The sequence below is a fragment of the Myzus persicae genome, unplaced genomic scaffold (genome assembly GCF_001856785.1).
Source record: "Myzus persicae strain clone G006 unplaced genomic scaffold, MPER_G0061.0, whole genome shotgun sequence".
NCBI classification, from domain to species: Eukaryota; Metazoa; Arthropoda; class Insecta; order Hemiptera; family Aphididae; genus Myzus; species Myzus persicae.
The window spans coordinates 22,709-39,628 of NW_019104088.1; the positions used below are offsets into that span (position 1 = coordinate 22,709).

The window sequence follows — 16,920 nt, forward strand, 5'->3', positions numbered from 1 at the left end:
ACTGTGGTCACTGGCCACACACTAAAATAGATAAGATTAACAGGTATGTTGTTCAATTTAAATTTATGATATTATGTAGTTTACATTATCAGTATTCTGTAAATAATCCATAACAACCATTCAATATTGTTGACATTTCCGTTGGGATCAATAGAATTGAAGGTGGTTTTTACACTAATGACATTTTTAAAACTTAAAATGTTGCTTCTGATAGTTAAATATTACTTTTTTCAAATAAAATATATTTTATTTTATTACTTAGTCTCTAATGCCTTAGTTCACAAACTTGAAAGATCAACATCTGTCAAAACCTACTACTAAACCTTGTGTAATAAATGTTCTGTTAGAATAGTTAGAATATTAAAAATTAAGAGATCATAATTTGTAATTTGTACTTTATTTAATTAGTTGTAATGTGCAGTCTTAAGTTTGCAAGCCACAATATTTATACTTTTGCGATAAATTGAAATTACATCTTACGATATTAAGTTTTTAATAAAAGCATAATACTTGATGTGGTAGGCAGAAAAAAATAAACACACAAAGGATAAAAAGGAAAAAATTAAATATAAATGTGAACACATGTACCTATACTGTACTCTTAATAAGTAATTAATAATTCATAAATTATTACAGCCATTTTAGGAAATTTTAAATGCAAAAACTCAATTAATAAGAAACTTTTTTTACCTATTTATTCAATGAAAAATTTCAATTATAAATAATTTTATGTCTGGACATGGCTTATGCTTACTATTAATTATATTAAAAAAAAATGTAAATATAAATATGAACTTATTTATGCATCATATACAGTGTTAAGTTTTAAGTAAAAAAACTTCAGGTGTATAAGTATAAGTAGTATAACATATTAAGTTTATAATATACATTTATATAAAAATTACATTTCACTATAATATGCTATATTTTGTAGTAGGTACACATCAGAAGGTAATTACTGATTAGGAGTAGAGTATGCATGTGTTCACATTTATATTTAATTTATTTCTGTGCTTTTTTTCCTTTGTGTGTTAATTTTGTTGTGCTTTTTTTCCGCGATTCACTTGATGTATACTCTATTTCAAAGCTTTAACTTACAGCACACAGAAAACAAAAGGATTATTTAAATGTAAAAAAAAATAATGTTTATGATAAAATAAATATTTATTTTATTAATTACAGTCGAAACAAAAACAAATTTAAGAACTTAAACCAAAAGTACAGCGTTAATACAACCATCATTCTCTGGATTATTAGTAACCTGTGCATATTTTCCCCATACTACTTTACCAGTCTGTGTTACCAGACCTAGTTCACTAATGTTTACTTCTATTACAGTACCTTTAGTTATAACGCCTAAATTTGTATACATTGGAGAATTAGGATTCTTTTTTACACCAATAATTGGTAGACAGAATGTGGCCTTTAGTTCGGGGTGAGTTACATGTGCCTTATTGAAACGTAGAGCCATTGGCCTAATAAACCTTTCGAACTTAGGAGGTTTACGAGTAAATCCTTCTCCAACATAACATACTTTTGTCACCATCCTCTTCCATCCTTTTCTCTTAGATTTGCCTGTCCTGAAGACCTTGAATACCTCATTGTCTGATTGAGCTCTCACCTTAGGTATAGGTACATCCCATTTGCCTGCCTTTTCTTTACGTTTTTGTTTGATCATGTTGGAGAGTACTTTGGCACTTGATTGAACATCTCTGTCAAGTAAATAAACTGGCAATGCGCCTTCCTTGGGTTTCTCTTCCTTCTTTTTCTGTAATTTTTCTTCATGTTCCTTGATCTTTTTCTTCATTTGAATCTTTTCATTGCGGCGCTCCTTGTTGTAGAGCTTAGCTTTAAGACCACGAAGACGTTTCGCCTTATCAGAACGTAAATGAGGCTCACGAGCTTCCTTCTTACGCATACGTTGTTCATAATCCATACGGCGACCGTATAATTTACGGTGCCGTTCCATATACTCATTTTGTGGCATGATTTATTATTCTGAAAATTAAATGAAAATATATTGAAAACATAATATAATTAAAATTAAAAAAATATAATCTACATACCTAACTATAATTTAACTAAAAAGAATATAAACAGGATAAGCGAAGGTTTAAAAATATAAGATTAAGGTACTTAAAAACAAAGGCAAGAAAATAGGTATACTTGATAAAAATAAACATTTGATTTTTCATATCGTTGGATATTGTTATTGCCGTGCAATTACAAGTCAGATTATGATCTAAATACAACATAATGCACCACATTACTATTGCCTATTGGCTATTTTATAGTTTTCTATGATAAAAGTTGATCAATGTGTTTCTTTTCCCTTTTTTTTTTTATTATAATTAAAATATTTCAGCATACCTGGTGCAATTACAAGTACTTTATGTGTTTCAAAAAGTGGTAGCTTAGAATAGTTTTCAAGACCAAACCAACACAATTTATGATCTATCGACGTATTACACGTTTGGTTTTTAAGCTGTGCATAAAACCTACCGGTAGTTATCATATTATGTATGAATAGTAACAATTAGCTACCTAATAAGTAAATCGCTTACATACGTCTTGACAATTAATGCAAGTACTTAGTCCATAGGGCTAAAAGCTATATCCTTAAAAGTTAAAGTATAAAGTACATTTGTTATCAATAATTAATTATTAAGATTTAAAAGCTTAACAACAATATATAAATGTTATCATAGAATAATGAACGCCGTAGACGTTAGTCGATCACTACAAACTGTAATAATAAGAGTTTAAAAGACTTACTGCTGCGTTACTGAATACCAAAAGTAAAAAAAAGTATTACAATATTAATGTTCAATTTGATTTAGAAATAGATTCAGTTTTCTTTCTGAAAACTTATTAAGTAGTATTTTGTTGTTTTCATTAGTTCGCGATGTTGTAAAGGAAGTAACCTCAAACAATGCCGTGTGGCCAGTGAGATTGCGCTCGACGTCTTACAACATCCTTGGATAGTGATAACATTACTCATACCACCCATACCCCCGAACCAGTAGGACTGATAAAAGCAATTTCCGATTGGTATTTCGTATTTTCGTAGGATCATTATAAATTATAATAATAGTCGTCGTCGTCGTCGTCGTGAATAGAAAATATGTTTTCCGAGCCGTATTCGATTAGTTTAAAAGCAATTAATATTCGTTCGTCTTAACACCGGGTATCAAGTGGCTACGTCCACAGTATCACGTCTTCTATTAATTGGTGAGTGGACTTAGTATTAATATTAATTTCAAAGGGTTCCTATATCAATTAACTCTATTGACATATTGTGGTGGTTGTCCGTGAAAAAAACTAAATTATTAAGGTTCAATATGTTCATTATCCAACACCTTGATGACAACCTCCTATTTTTTTAGTTATGATTCATTCTCCTTTTTATATTATGGGTATGTAGTCTAGATTGTGAAAAACCTATTATCAATCAATAAGTACAACAAATTGTGCTATTGTGTTATGCAAATAATATATTATTGATTGTCAATATTAACCATAAATATTTACTTATTTTCTTGTTGTTTTTACAGTACTGGTGATGATTTGTACACACAATTATGGAAGAACCGTACGAAAAAGAATTGTACAACATATTCAAAAGTTTTGATAGCGATGAAAATGATGAATTGGATCATAAGGGAGTGAACGCTCTTTGTGAAGCATTACAGTTGGATTTTAGCCAACGTAAACAATTATGGTCATTCTTGGATCAGAATTCTAATGTTTCATTTGAGCGATTCCGTGATGCTCTTGTTTATTTGGCCAATAATGGCTCAAAAGATGAAACTTATCCTAGGGACATCTCTCCCGGTAAGAACACAGTTTTATTATATTTTATACTTACATGTGAACACTAAATTATTTTTTTGCTACAATATGTTGTGTACATGTTGTGTGAAATTGTTGTCAAATATTGTATTTTTGTAAGTCTTCTGGTAGTTATGTTTGACCTTGTTTTCTACATTCCTTTCACTTCACCTATCTATTATTATATATACTTTATACAGATAAGCCTATTATATTTTTTTATTATCATGCACTATTATTGACATGTTTTTGCTTTGCGCAAATAAACTAATATCAAATGGCTTAGTAATAAACAATTATTGTACCTACTGTACAGCGGTATACATAGGTAATCCATATATTATAAATAATTAGCAATCACAGAGATATTTTATAATTACCTATTCAAATTTGAAATTTATTATTACTATTATTTAAATTAACAATAAAGTGTATTATTTGAATACCAATTGATTCTTAGAATCCATTAAAAGTTAGATTATTTTAAAATATAAAAAAAATTTTCAAACCTTTCTAAATAAATTTGCGTCTGAGTTAGTTATTGTGGCAGTTTTTATAAATGTGCTCGTTGACAATTAAATTAAGGTAAATAGGACATTCTAGAAAGATAACATGAATATGATATATTGTTTAAATTTAATATTTATAATCCATTATTGTATAGGTTAGGTACCTATCTAAGTTATTAATACACAATTGTATACATATTCATTTTCATTAGGTATATTATTAGGTTATTCATTTGTTTCTACAAATTAGGTTTAATTTGTATGCATATTTAAGTTATCAATTTATAAATACTTAAATATTTTAACATTATCTATTTATTTTTGATATCAAATCATTTGAATTTATATTTAAAATTGTATGTATGATAATAGTAAAACAAATTATATTATATTATTACATATAAATAATATTTTACTACATACATTAGTGACATATTTGATGATGTTTATTGGATCTAAATATAGATAAACTTCATCTTGTTAATGTCAAGTGGATATTAAAACAAATATATATTAGTTATTCTTTCATCTCCTTATTTCATTTTCTTTAATAAATAAATCATTTGTAATAAATCAATGTGTAATTCCAAGTATAATGCAACATTCTTTATTTTCATGAAGTAACTACCATTTGTAATACCTACAATATCATAGCATTGCAAATTAGGGGGAAATGTATTTGGATTTCTAACAAAAATATGAAAATATTTAAAAATTCAAAATGTAATTTTGATTTTTGATTACCTAAATCTTACAATTGTCTACTATAAAGTTAAATATTTGAGTATTTTTTTGATAAGTAACAATACCATATTGAACTCATATTACTACATGGAAATATAATAAATAATAAAAAAATCAATATTAAAAACCATTTATCATAAATTATGTTTATGGTATGACAACAGTGAAAGGTTTTTCAATTCCAATCTGATTGTGAAGGTTGTTAACATAGCTTAGTGCGACCTTATTAGACAAATCATTATCTCATTTATTTTTGATTTTAAATGGTACCTACTTTAACAATTTAGTATTTTTATATTTCAGTTAGAGAAATATCTCCAAAGTATGTTTTTGGCGAAAAAAAATATGGACGCCGAACAAAGCCTCGAGAAGATAGTTTTATATTAAACCAATCAAATATATCTCAAGATTTAAACAGCAGCATACCATTATCTCCTCAAAAACTAGAATATGTTCATGTTAGTTAAATGTTTAATTAATAGATCTATAAGTACATAATAATTTATCTGTTTACAGATCAATTCAGAGTTGAAATTGGATGAGGAAACACAGAATAAAGACATGTTATCACAATGTGATGACAAACATGGTAAGTAGTTGTCAAGAAAACAACTTTCACTTAGATAGTAATTATTGATATCTCAAAAAAAAATTCTCTGTTATTAGATATGTTAAAAGAACGATTGATTATGGACAAACATAATTTAAGTCTGGCCTGTGAACACATGGACATAACTTCTAATGGACTTATATCAAAAACTCAATTTTTTGATGTAATTCAACATTTTGACTGCAATGAAAAATTATTTGAGAAGATAAACGATAAATATTCTAATGATAGAATACCAATTAAAGAAGTTCTTGAATTAATCAGTAGTCTCGATTACCGGTCTGTCTCACCAAATTCTGAAACATCGACATCAGGAGTCTCTTCTACATCATATTATCACAGAGAAGATAATATACCAAATTCAATGTAAGTGTGTTCATAATTTTAATATAAACAATGCAATTGATTGTAATATGTATACTTTTTTTTAGGATGGTGAGTGTAAGCACTATTATTGAACTCTGGGAAAGTTGTGGTATACCAGAGTCTATAAACTTGTTACAAGAACTAGGTATCGATACATCCCAGGATTCTGTTTATATACCTGATATAGTAACTACTATTAACAATCAACTCCATAAAGTTAGAAATAATTTTGTTGATTCTTCATCAACAGAATATGATTCGATTAATACACCATTTGTATTGCTAAAAGCTCTAAGTTCTTTGAATGAATATCAGGTTAAATGGCTCAAGTAAGGACAAAATTAAAAATAAATTATTTTTAAGCTAATTAACTCTAATTATATAACTTATTTTCAGAATGATTATTGAGCAAATGAATTGCGAAAGAGACAAATTAAAGTATGATGTTGATACTGCCAACAATAGAGCAGTAATGCTTGCGCAAGAAGTTGATGAAAATCATATGCGATTAGAAAAATCTTCGGCAAACAAAATTGCGTAAGAGAATAATTTAGTCATTTTATCAAATATATAGACAAAAATTCTAATTGAGAAATTTAATACTTTTAGGGCTCTAGAACATAAACACCACGAAGAAAGAAAAACACTCATTGATCAATGGGGTTCAGAAAAAGATCAATTACTTAACCAAAATATTTTGCTCAATAATAAATTGCAACAAGTACAAAATTATGAAAACGAATTACAGTCTGAACTTTTAAACAACAAAAAAGTATGTTTGGTATAGATAACTAATTGGTAATTTTATTTAGTATTCATTGAATTTCATTTTTTTTTTAGCAACTGAGCTTATTAGAAAGTGAAAATACCTCATTATATGAACAATTAAATGAAATAAAACAAAAAAATGTTTCATTAGAAGTTCAAGTTCAAGAAATTCCACAGTTAAGACTCAAGGTAATGTATCATTTATTGTTTTAAGTATTTAAGAGTTTTTAAGTACTTCCATATTTCATCATTTTCCCTTGTTGGATTTTCAGAAAAATATGAAAACATAGTTGTTAACATCTAACACTTAATTAAAATAAATATTAAGATTTAGGTATAACTAAGTCTTATCTAATTTTTACTACTAATAATTTTCAAGAGTATTCTAAAAAAATTAACTAGATTTTAAGTTAATCTTTCTATGTATTTGTATTTCATTGATCCATAGGAACTAGAACTGGAATCTAATAATGAACAAATTATTGACCTTGTGCAAAAAATTGATTGTTTGAAAAATGAAAATAAATGTCTTAGAGACCAAAATGATGAACTTATTATTGAGCTTGAAGCTACTAAAATGTATGTGTTGTAATACTATTAAGGTTTCACTGTTATAAAATGTAGTATTTATTTATATTGGTTTTGTGGTTTTTTTAGGATAGAGAATGTTGGTAATGATAGGTCATTTGATAGCAATGTCAGGAATTTCTTGACCGAAAAAAATAGTCCTAACTGCTTTGGCAAAGTGAAAGAATTTACTACCGAATTTTCTGTTGAGGAAGGTGAGAGTGATTGTACAAATACATTTGAAACTTATACAATTGAGTCTGACTTTGATACATGGAATAAAGTAAGGGAAATATAATACAGTAAACTAGATTTTTTCATTGATTAATTATTTCGATTTTGTTTGACAGGTTGAAAGTTCACCAAAATCATGCCAGAAATCCCCTCAGACATCATTGATGCTTGTGAACAATATAAAAACAAGTCTATCTTCTCAATCACAAATTGAATCTTGTCATTTAGATGAATTAATTGAGTATTTGGAGCATATGAAAAAAATACCAATCGCAGACCATTCACAGCACGTTGAAGAGAAAGATGCACTAGAATCACTGCAAGAATCTCCTGATAGTTGCATGACTTCACCTTTAAATAAATATCAAACCAGGAGGTCATTGAATAAGCAATTTGAAAATTCAATGGAAACGGAATTTATGGGAACTACTTTAATAGAAGTGACAAATGGTAGTGTTGAAAAATTGAAACAAATGTACAATCAGTGTAAATTAGAAAATCAGGAGCTGCGTGACAAGTGCGAAAATATTGAGAAGTACTGGGAATCTAGGTACAATCAACTATGTGAAGTAGCTGACAAAGCCCTGGATGAGGCTAAGCGGTTAAAAGATGAAGGTACTGAATTGGAACGTGGTATAGATGCACTGCGCAATGAATACTTTGAATGTGAAGAATATTGGTCACTAAAATTAGAAGAAGAACGCAAACTAAACGAATTGGTTGGTATTTTTTAATTTGAATTGTTTTAATTGCCATAAATTTAATTGTTGATAAAATCATTACTGTATAGGTTATGGGTATAATATTATCAAATTACTAAAATTAGAATTATATGTTTACCTTTATAGGAGAAAAAAGTTAGTGAAGAAAAATTGAATAATCTAGAAGTCAAGATTAAAGAATACAGTGATATGTTAGAAGAAACAACTAATAATAAATTACCTACTATTGATGAAAATGCTGAACTTGAAGAACAGGTAATTATTTTTTCAAACATTTTTTTTCAAAATATTACTTCAATGATTTTTTATTATTTCCACAGATCAATTGCATTCAACAAGAATTTTCCAGCTACTGTGTAAAAATCGAAAAAGAAATGAAAAGTCTTAAAATCGAAAATGAAAAATTGAAATCTCAAATTGTTATTCCAGTTAAAAAAGTTGACCGTGAAGTAGCTAACTGTCAATTCAAAGAAGAATGTGAGAAATGTCTTGAAAATTTAAAAGTATATTTTTTTAAAACATGAAATATTTTTTCTAATTGATGATTATTACATTTTTTTTTATTTTACTATTTAGACAAATAGTGAATTTAAAAACAAGCAGTTTGACTTAAAAAAAAATCGTGAAAAATTAGGAATGGAATGCCGAAGTCTATTGCAACGAAGGAGTACACTTAAAAATGAAATTTTGCAATTACAAGAATATCTTAATGTACTTTCAGTAAGTGGTTACAGATGATATTTAATACTAAGTTACTTTGGTTTTTATTCTGTATTGAATTTGAACGTTATTTAAGTATTACACATTATATTAACTATCCTGTTATTCCATTGTCAACTGCAATATTTTTCAAATCAAATTCGTGTTCAATTGATGAAGTTGTTAATTATGTCTAAAATAGCTGCCAAAAATTTGATAGTTTGAGTTACCGAAAAATTATGCATGCGAATTAAATATGAAATAATATTCATTTTAAAGTATTAATATAAAGCTTTGGTGCCATTATTTTAAAAATATTAGCATAGATTTATACAATTAAGTTATATCTATATACCATTAGTTATGACTCGTGTTTAGTAAAACTATTGGTAGATGAGAATGGTATCAAGTTTATACTTTTTATAGTTTCATTTTCAAAAAAAAAACACCAATATTGTGTTTCAGAATACCCACAAAGAGTTCTTCATGCAAAAAGAAATTAATCAAGCTAACCAGGTCTCTATAGATGCCAGGAGGTGTAAAGAATTGGAACAAAGACTCCATGATGAACAAGCCCGACACCAAAAGTTGACTAACGGTTAGTGAAAAAAATATTTTATGCTAATGCTGTAGCGGGTAGTTTTTAAACAGTAAACATACATACTTCTAAATTTTTTAATTCTTAGGCAATTTCTTGATAGGTGATTATTACTGGTTACTTTAGACGGTTAAAATATATTTATGTCTCAAACAATTTTTTTAATAATTTCTTTTTAACTTTACCATATAAAATTGAAAAATATAAAACCTTACCATATAAAACTTATCCAGAAAATAATGTCTTAGAGAGAAAAACGTTTAATAGTGAATTGAATTTGACTATGGATCTTATGATTATAATTTTTATTGTACAAGATTATGGTGCTTGAATTATTATTTGTGATTAACCCTAAGTAATGCCTAACAGTTTATTTGCTGTATAATTTATAATGTCTTATAGAGTAAACAACAATTTAATTGATCTTTTATATTGTTTTGAATTTAGCCATATGGAATGAGCATCAGTCAAAAATTGATATGGTACACAAATTATTGCGGTCATCGCAAGATAAACTCGAAGAACAAATTAAAATGAGAAATGAACAAGTTAGTTGTCTCATATTTTGTATATCGTTTATCAAAATAATAGTCATATTCATTAACAAATTCAATACCTATTAATGTTGTTTTTTTTTTTAGAATAAACAACTTATGAGCGCTGATATGATTGTTAAAGAACTTTTCATCGAAAATGCCAAACTAATGTCAATGATTCACAGCCTTCAAACACAAATTGATCGTTCATCGAATTATAATTCAATGTAACTGGTGTTTTTACTGTTATTTAATATTTTTCCTCCCATAATTATTTTTAAAAATACTGTGCAATATTGTGCAGCTTATTTTACCCACATTTGTAGCTTTAAGGACTTAAACACTGTTAGTTTTTTAAAGTGTGGATCTTTATCTTTTTTTTTGTTCTATTTTTTACTACCATTTGATTTTTTATTATTCTTAGTAATAAGTTTAATTTATAAAGTATGTTTCCTAAGTATAAAATTACTGTTAACAGTGCCTTAAACGAGGAGCTTAATATATTATAAGGACTCATCTTATTGAGCCCCTATATTTATATATACGTAAATTACAGCAGGGTAATTTTAAAATGATAAAAATTTCTATAAAAAAAATAAACTATTAATTGTTTTTTTTTAGTCAAATTAAATGTAGGTTAAAATTATTGTACTATTATTTTTTTATTGTGTATTATTGATGTAACTTTTGTTGAGTTTACTGTTAATTACTATTGTAGGCTTTAATATTACTTGAATCTATGTAATAACGATTATTTTTTATTGTAACATAATATTTACTATTTAGTCATAAGTCAGATTGTCCTAATTCATAGTTCTTCAACATAGATTGAATGAATAAACAACACATTGACTGTCTCTTACCTAAAACCTGCAGTCTTTGATATGATTCCAATGCAATCTGACTGATGGCTACTTTTGTTTAATTCTTACTAGTAATTTAATGATCTTATCACTGTTTTTTTTTTTATTTATTGTTTTTTCACCATTTTTTATATCTTAGTGTATACAACTCACACTGTAGTTTGGTTTGTTAACTTGGAGATGAGTCATTTCGATCGAAAATTTGATATTGCATTATTACCTCTATACCTTTTCAAATGACATTTTGCTAAATCAATACACTCATTTAATATGTCTAGTCATTTTTATAAACTCAAATCATCTTTAAAGGTAAAAATTGTCTGAGTACAGTTTTTATTAAAACAATTACTAGTCAGGTTTCCATATCTCATCTCTAAGTGCACGTAGTTTTAACATTTGTTTGTGTTGGGAATCCTTTTTATAAAATTTATCTTGCTGAGGCGTGAAATAAATGTGGTTGTGTTGGATGTATAGCCGTAGGGCGTTAGTCTAAAATATCTGGTTGTAATATTGTTCAGATTTGAATAATAGTCAAGTGATAAATAGTTTAAATTACGTGTTTACGGCTCATTACAAACAACCGAATTAAACTTTTTATTTATTATTATTGAATGTTTTTTTGTTTGTAACTCAACTTATATTTCTTTTTAATTTGTTATTCCTTTATGTTAACTAATAAGTCAATAAGCTTAATATAACTATGCTGTTATTATATATTATTTCACACGTAAACATAAAGTAGCCAAAGACTTGTTTATTATTATAATATAAGTAATTAAAGTCATCATATAAAATGTATTAGTATATTAATTATTGTAGTCAATTTAAGCACTTATTCTGAATACATTTGGCCTTAACATAACATGAAATTACTTGTTCAAGAGAATATATTGACATAGAAAATAATACACAATGGAGATATTAATTATAAAAAAAATCTGTTTAAGTATGTACATTAAGTAAAAGTATGACTGAGTCTTGTATAAATTAAAAACTAAAACTAAGCAAGTAAAAAGTTTACACAAATATTGTATATAAGTTTAATTGACAAAGAACATAAAATAACAAATACAAAAATATTTATCTTAGGCCTGGTCCCAGCATAGTGGGTCTAGAAGAGCGCTTCTCATGTTCTTTCTTCTTGTTTGGATCTGGCAAAAAGCACTTCCACATTCGCAAGGTCTCATCTGCACCAGCTGACAGTACTGTTGATCCATCTGGTGACATGGCCAAATTCAGAATACGATTTGTGTGTCCAGTGAGTTCAGCAACCTTAAGGATAAAATTTAAAAAATTAAAATATATTCAATTGTACTTAATGTATACATGTTTTCTTATCAATTAACTCGCCTTTGTCAGTGAAGGATATTTCCAAATTGTAAGCTGGTTGTTTGCAAAACCGTGAGCTGATACCAATTCTCTATACGTTTTTGACCACAGAATAGCACACACTTGGGAGTTTGCATTGACTGAATTGATACATTGACCGTTGTTACAATTCCAAAACCTGATGGTTCGGTCAGCTGTGCCACCTCCACTGGCTAGTACATTGGTTTGCCATGGACACCAGTCCAATGCTTTAACGGCAGCTTGATGTTGGCTGGAGTAAACATTTGGAAAATTATACACTGCTACAAATTACGATTTCTAGATAAACCAATATTACCTGAAACTGTATATTGGTTCAGATTGGTAAGTAGCTTGGCCTGGTAAGCCACTGTACACATTTAATAGATTATCATTGCCTCCACTGGCTAGATAACGACCGTCAGTTGACCATTTAAGACCACAAACCTACATCAGACCAAACAAGTAAGATTAAATATCACATGCTATTAAGATCGAAATATACATTTAATAAGGATTGGTGCATACTTCTTGAGTGTGGGATTGAATTGTACCAACAATGTGTTCTCTCTGTCTGACATCGTTGTGAACAAGTTGTCCAGTTCTGCAACCTGTAGTTAGTATATGACTATTCCATGACATAGCACCCACTCTTGAACTGTGACTGTTCATTACACGCAGCCGCTTTGTCTGTGATGCGTCCCATAACTAAATCGATAAATAATAATACTAGTTTAATTATTTACTATGTTCAACAGCAAGCATTCTACATACTTGTACAGGTCCTAAAGCAGTTCCAACGCCTAATAGGTTTCCATTAGGTACCCAGCTCAGAGAAGTGACGTAATCTGCACCTTCTAAATCTAAAAGTTGGTCAATGGCCCCAGTGTCGGCATTCCAAAGATATACACTTGTGCCCAAGGCAACAGCCAATATGTTGGAAAAGCTCCAGTCAATTAAATTTAGGTCTGTTAAAAATAAAAACCGTCATTAATAGTCACATGGATAGAGTTAATGGAATACTGTACAATAGTCATCAACAATTTCAGGAGCATCCAAAATACGGTCTGGTGCATGTGGTATATAACGAGTAGCTCCACGTACATTCATGGGAGTCTTGGATTGGCTGTAAACTACTTTTAAGGCGTTTTGATAACCCTAAAATCATTAACCATAATAAGGAAAAAACTTATAACAGGTTATTAATTATTATACATCTGGAGGAGCCGGTGCTTTGTTCTGATAGGAAAGAACACGAACATTATTAATGTCACATCCATGGAGATTCTCAGACATAGCTTTTCTGTAGTCTGCTTGAGTTGGACTTATGTCAAGGTTTTCATTTTCTTGGTTCATCTATGAAAAAAAATTGAGGAATTTGTTGTGATTAAAATCTTGAATACATTTAAATATTTGTGATTTACTTTAAAATGACTTATGTCAAAGTTTGTAGACATTCTAGAAGGAATGAATCTGTCACCGCCGGGTGTTTTAGGTTTAGCTGGTGTGTTTGATGCTGATCTTGACGCTATTCAAATAAATAGTTTTACGGGTTGTTATTGGTTATAGATTATTAAATTAAAAATATTTAAAAATTAATATCAATAAATGTGACTATTTATTTGTTTTCCATACAAAATGCAAGTATATCTAAGTAATAAATTTTGTTAAAAAAAATGTCAACTTTTATTTATTCTATGTACAAGCAGGAATTGCCTTAGGTATATTTGTAATTCTATTACATTTAAATTATATATACCGTATTACCTACCTGCTTTAATTAAATATAAAAAATGAGATATATTATTCCTTACCTTGTTTGACAGAAGATATATTTTTAAAACTATTTATAATTGATAATTCTGGAGAGTTGACATTTAATTTTCGAGGTTTTAATTTATTTCTTTTGAAAAATCTATTCAAATGGTTTTTACTCATTTTTAATGGATAATTTTAACAACTTTTTAAACTATTTATAATAGACACATAAATATAATAGAAATCGATACAATTAATATTATAAATCAAATTGTAGTTTTTGATAATACCTAGTTTGTGCATAAAATTAATTTTGATAACCAGTGACATAGATGCAAATATAAATTTAATAACCTTACTAACCTGGTGATTTTGATTTATTAGGTGTTTTTGATGGTGTCTTCTTAATAGGCATTAAATCAATAGTTTTTCTTGACGTATTCACAGAACTATCAGAGTAAACAAGGTAGAAACAGAAATATATTGAATACATTTCTTGAAGTGTACACACATGCAATAAATAAAAATACACGTACCTTGAGGTTGACTCTACACTTTTTTTCATCCAACGTGGAGCAGGGCCGCTGGTGATTGGCTCATCCATTCTAACGGCACTTTTAAGATCGTTTACATAAGTAAATTGAGACATTCTAAAATTGAGATGAAGATTTTTTATATATAATATGTAGATGGTGAACTATTGTCTTCTGCCGTGGAAAAACAAAAATCGTTATCCAAGTACTTGGTTCTCAAGGAGCAAACTAACAAAACTAAAAATTACAAAATGTAAGAAGACTGTGCCATATATTAGAATTATTAATTGGTCGTAGAGTTTAAAGTAATGTATATCATAATGAAATCATATTTTTTTGCTTACCTTTGGATAGTTGGAACCAAGGCTGGTAATGCTATTAAAATGTTGGTAAGATGTGTGTGTGGGCACAAAAATAAAAATATCCGGATAGGAACGGAAGGGCGAGTAATATTTCTCTGGTAGTCAACTACAATAACTATTAATGGTATGTAAATTGTAATTTAAGGATAAACAAAAAAAAATTCAATAAAAATGGGTTTTTTCAATCGTTTAATCGGACTAGAAAAATATCAAGATCAACTGCTGTGAGTATGACTATTTGCATAGTCCAATGTCTAAAATAGACTGTCAAAATCGATTTATTTTTGGATGACAGTCGAAAAGTTCAACCTGTGGAAAGTGGATTCAAAAAAGTATTGCGAAATTAATGCGACTTGTAGATGGGAGACGTAATGAGTAACGGCCGTTGTCCGTTAAAATAATTACGATTTCGAATGTTGTACTCCCTGATGGATGCTCCTATTGATAAGAAAACAAAAATCCAGTGTGACCAGTTTGACGATATTGCACGAATATCAGACACGGTCACGGTCATCAATTTCAAAATCCAGACTTTAACAGAAGCGTTATCTACCTCCGAGGCTTTGGGAGTAAATTGTTGTTGTATTACTCTATGAGTTGTTGTGAGTCACCTGATATAGTCATCCAATAGTTACCTTCCACTCTTTAACTGTTTCTGAGCAAATCACAGGACTTAGTGCTTTTTTTTAAATATTTTACTATCTCCCGAACTTTAAATAGTAATACTGGTACTCCACCACTTTTAACACCTGTGTTGCCAATCTCTTGTGTTTTGTCAATGGCCTTTTCAACTGCAAGATTAATTGTGTGGGCAACACATGGTATATGTTTTTTAGCACCAAATTCCGCAACTATAGCTTTTTTCATATTCTCTCCACTGTCTGTAACTACGGCTACGACTTCTTCAGCTTCTATTCCCCACTTTTGTAACGTTTCAATTAAAGTATGCCCAATATAAATTGCTGTATGGCTTTCGAACAGTTCAACAGTACCAATATTTTCTATAATTATTAATAAAATAATAAAATAAGTTTTAAGTTTAAAATTATATAAATAATAAAGTATATTACGTGTTTTTAATTTTCCATCTTGGATTAAATGTGTAGTTATGCCGAGGAAACTTCTCATTTGCATTGTTTCTATCCAGACATCTGTTGTGATAGAAACAAAAGAGACTTTTGAAAGTTCCTCAATCCTCACGGAAATTACTAGCCATAACAGTATACAAATCATCAATTGTATCTCGACCAGGTGGTTTATACAAAGGACAAATGTACTTCTATATAATGTTTTTCAATATTTCTTGTAACGGATATAATTTCTATTATTACAAATTACTTATTTGTTTTAAACTTTTGACTTATATATATTTTCTGTTATTATAAGCATTATTAATTTTACACGATGATTACCTCCGCCTTTTTTTTTGGTAAACCTAATGAAATATTAAGAAATAGGTTCACTCAAAAAAAAAAATTATATCATCTTTAAGATGAATCATTACTTAAACAAGATGGGCAAAATAAGTTAATTTTAGTGATTCGTATTAAACTACCAAGTAGGTATAAGATAGTTTACCTTACTATTTATAATAAATTTGGTAAAACAATAATTTAGTGAAACCATTTAAGATAGTATAAGTAATAAATAAGACTGCATAAGTAATGACTTGTCACTCAAGATAAACATTCATTTTTTTAAGTTGAATAACATACTAAATAGCTAGGTACTATGTATTACTAACAATGCTTCTAAAATGACACACATTTTATGGGTATTTAAGTATTTAACAGTAGGTGTTTGTTACCGTGGTGTTAAATCATTAAATACGATATTAAGTATTGGTAAGCACCGAACATGTAAACATTTCTTT

At 28.4% G+C, this 16,920-nt stretch overlaps 3 protein-coding genes across 7 annotated transcripts; 1 reads left to right on the forward strand and 2 right to left on the reverse strand.

The window, feature by feature from the left end:
- Positions 1–1,145: 1,145 nt before the first annotated feature.
- On the reverse strand, positions 1,146–2,959 carry LOC111038563 (ribosome biogenesis protein NSA2 homolog). 4 transcript variants are annotated; one of them, XM_022321694.1, is made up of 2 exons: positions 2,776–2,959; positions 1,146–1,998 (listed from the first exon to the last, which is right to left on the reverse strand). In XM_022321694.1, the coding sequence occupies exon 2, from the start codon at positions 1,985–1,987 to the stop codon at positions 1,208–1,210; it is 780 nt and encodes a 259-aa protein (XP_022177386.1). In that variant the 5' UTR covers positions 1,988–1,998; positions 2,776–2,959; the 3' UTR covers positions 1,146–1,207. The 4 variants fall into 4 exon arrangements, with proteins under 4 accessions (XP_022177386.1, XP_022177390.1, XP_022177389.1 ...); XM_022321698.1 differs by lacking the exon at positions 2,776–2,959 and adding an exon at positions 2,569–2,689; XM_022321697.1 differs by lacking the exon at positions 2,776–2,959 and adding an exon at positions 2,565–2,671.
- Positions 2,960–3,042: 83 nt separating this feature from the next.
- On the forward strand, positions 3,043–11,644 carry LOC111038561 (blastoderm-specific protein 25D). 2 transcript variants are annotated; one of them, XM_022321691.1, is made up of 18 exons: positions 3,043–3,231; positions 3,555–3,834; positions 5,388–5,542; positions 5,601–5,673; positions 5,751–6,060; positions 6,126–6,389; positions 6,457–6,597; positions 6,670–6,832; positions 6,901–7,017; positions 7,277–7,407; positions 7,486–7,678; positions 7,746–8,348; positions 8,478–8,606; positions 8,672–8,854; positions 8,928–9,071; positions 9,516–9,648; positions 10,096–10,196; positions 10,290–11,644. In XM_022321691.1, exons 2-18 carry the CDS (start codon positions 3,582–3,584, stop codon positions 10,413–10,415), a joined length of 3,219 nt encoding a protein of 1,072 aa, XP_022177383.1. In that variant the 5' UTR covers positions 3,043–3,231; positions 3,555–3,581; the 3' UTR covers positions 10,416–11,644. The 2 variants fall into 2 exon arrangements, with proteins under 2 accessions (XP_022177383.1, XP_022177384.1); XM_022321692.1 differs by lacking the exon at positions 3,043–3,231 and adding an exon at positions 3,275–3,416.
- On the reverse strand, positions 11,110–16,278 carry LOC111038562 (cell division cycle protein 20 homolog). The gene is made up of 12 exons (XM_022321693.1): positions 16,118–16,278; positions 15,030–16,048; positions 14,689–14,922; positions 14,516–14,601; positions 13,819–13,922; positions 13,610–13,750; positions 13,423–13,552; positions 13,169–13,362; positions 12,923–13,102; positions 12,714–12,841; positions 12,398–12,647; positions 11,110–12,319 (listed from the first exon to the last, which is right to left on the reverse strand). The coding sequence occupies exons 3-12, from the start codon at positions 14,799–14,801 to the stop codon at positions 12,128–12,130; spliced, it is 1,518 nt and encodes a 505-aa protein (XP_022177385.1). The 5' UTR covers positions 14,802–14,922; positions 15,030–16,048; positions 16,118–16,278; the 3' UTR covers positions 11,110–12,127.
- Between the last annotated feature and the right edge of the window lie 642 nt (positions 16,279–16,920).

Bases quoted from the DNA above. Each gene is read 5' to 3' on its own strand.
- LOC111038563 (XM_022321694.1), bottom strand. From the start codon at position 1,987: ATGCCACAAAATGAGTATATGGAACGGCACCGTAAATTATACGGTCGC.
- LOC111038561 (XM_022321691.1), top strand. From the start codon at position 3,582: ATGGAAGAACCGTACGAAAAAGAATTGTACAACATATTCAAAAGTTTT. The intron at 5,674-5,750 runs GTAAGTAGTTGT...CTCTGTTATTAG, and splicing joins ACAATGTGATGACAAACATG to ATATGTTAAAAGAACGATTG. The intron at 7,408-7,485 runs GTATGTGTTGTA...TGGTTTTTTTAG, and splicing joins GAGCTTGAAGCTACTAAAAT to GATAGAGAATGTTGGTAATG.
- LOC111038562 (XM_022321693.1), bottom strand. From the start codon at position 14,801: ATGTCTCAATTTACTTATGTAAACGATCTTAAAAGTGCCGTTAGAATG. The intron at 13,751-13,818 runs GTAAATCACAAA...TTTTTTTCATAG, and splicing joins TTGACATAAGTCATTTTAAA to ATGAACCAAGAAAATGAAAA. The intron at 12,320-12,397 runs GCGAGTTAATTG...TTTATCCTTAAG, and splicing joins AATATCCTTCACTGACAAAG to GTTGCTGAACTCACTGGACA.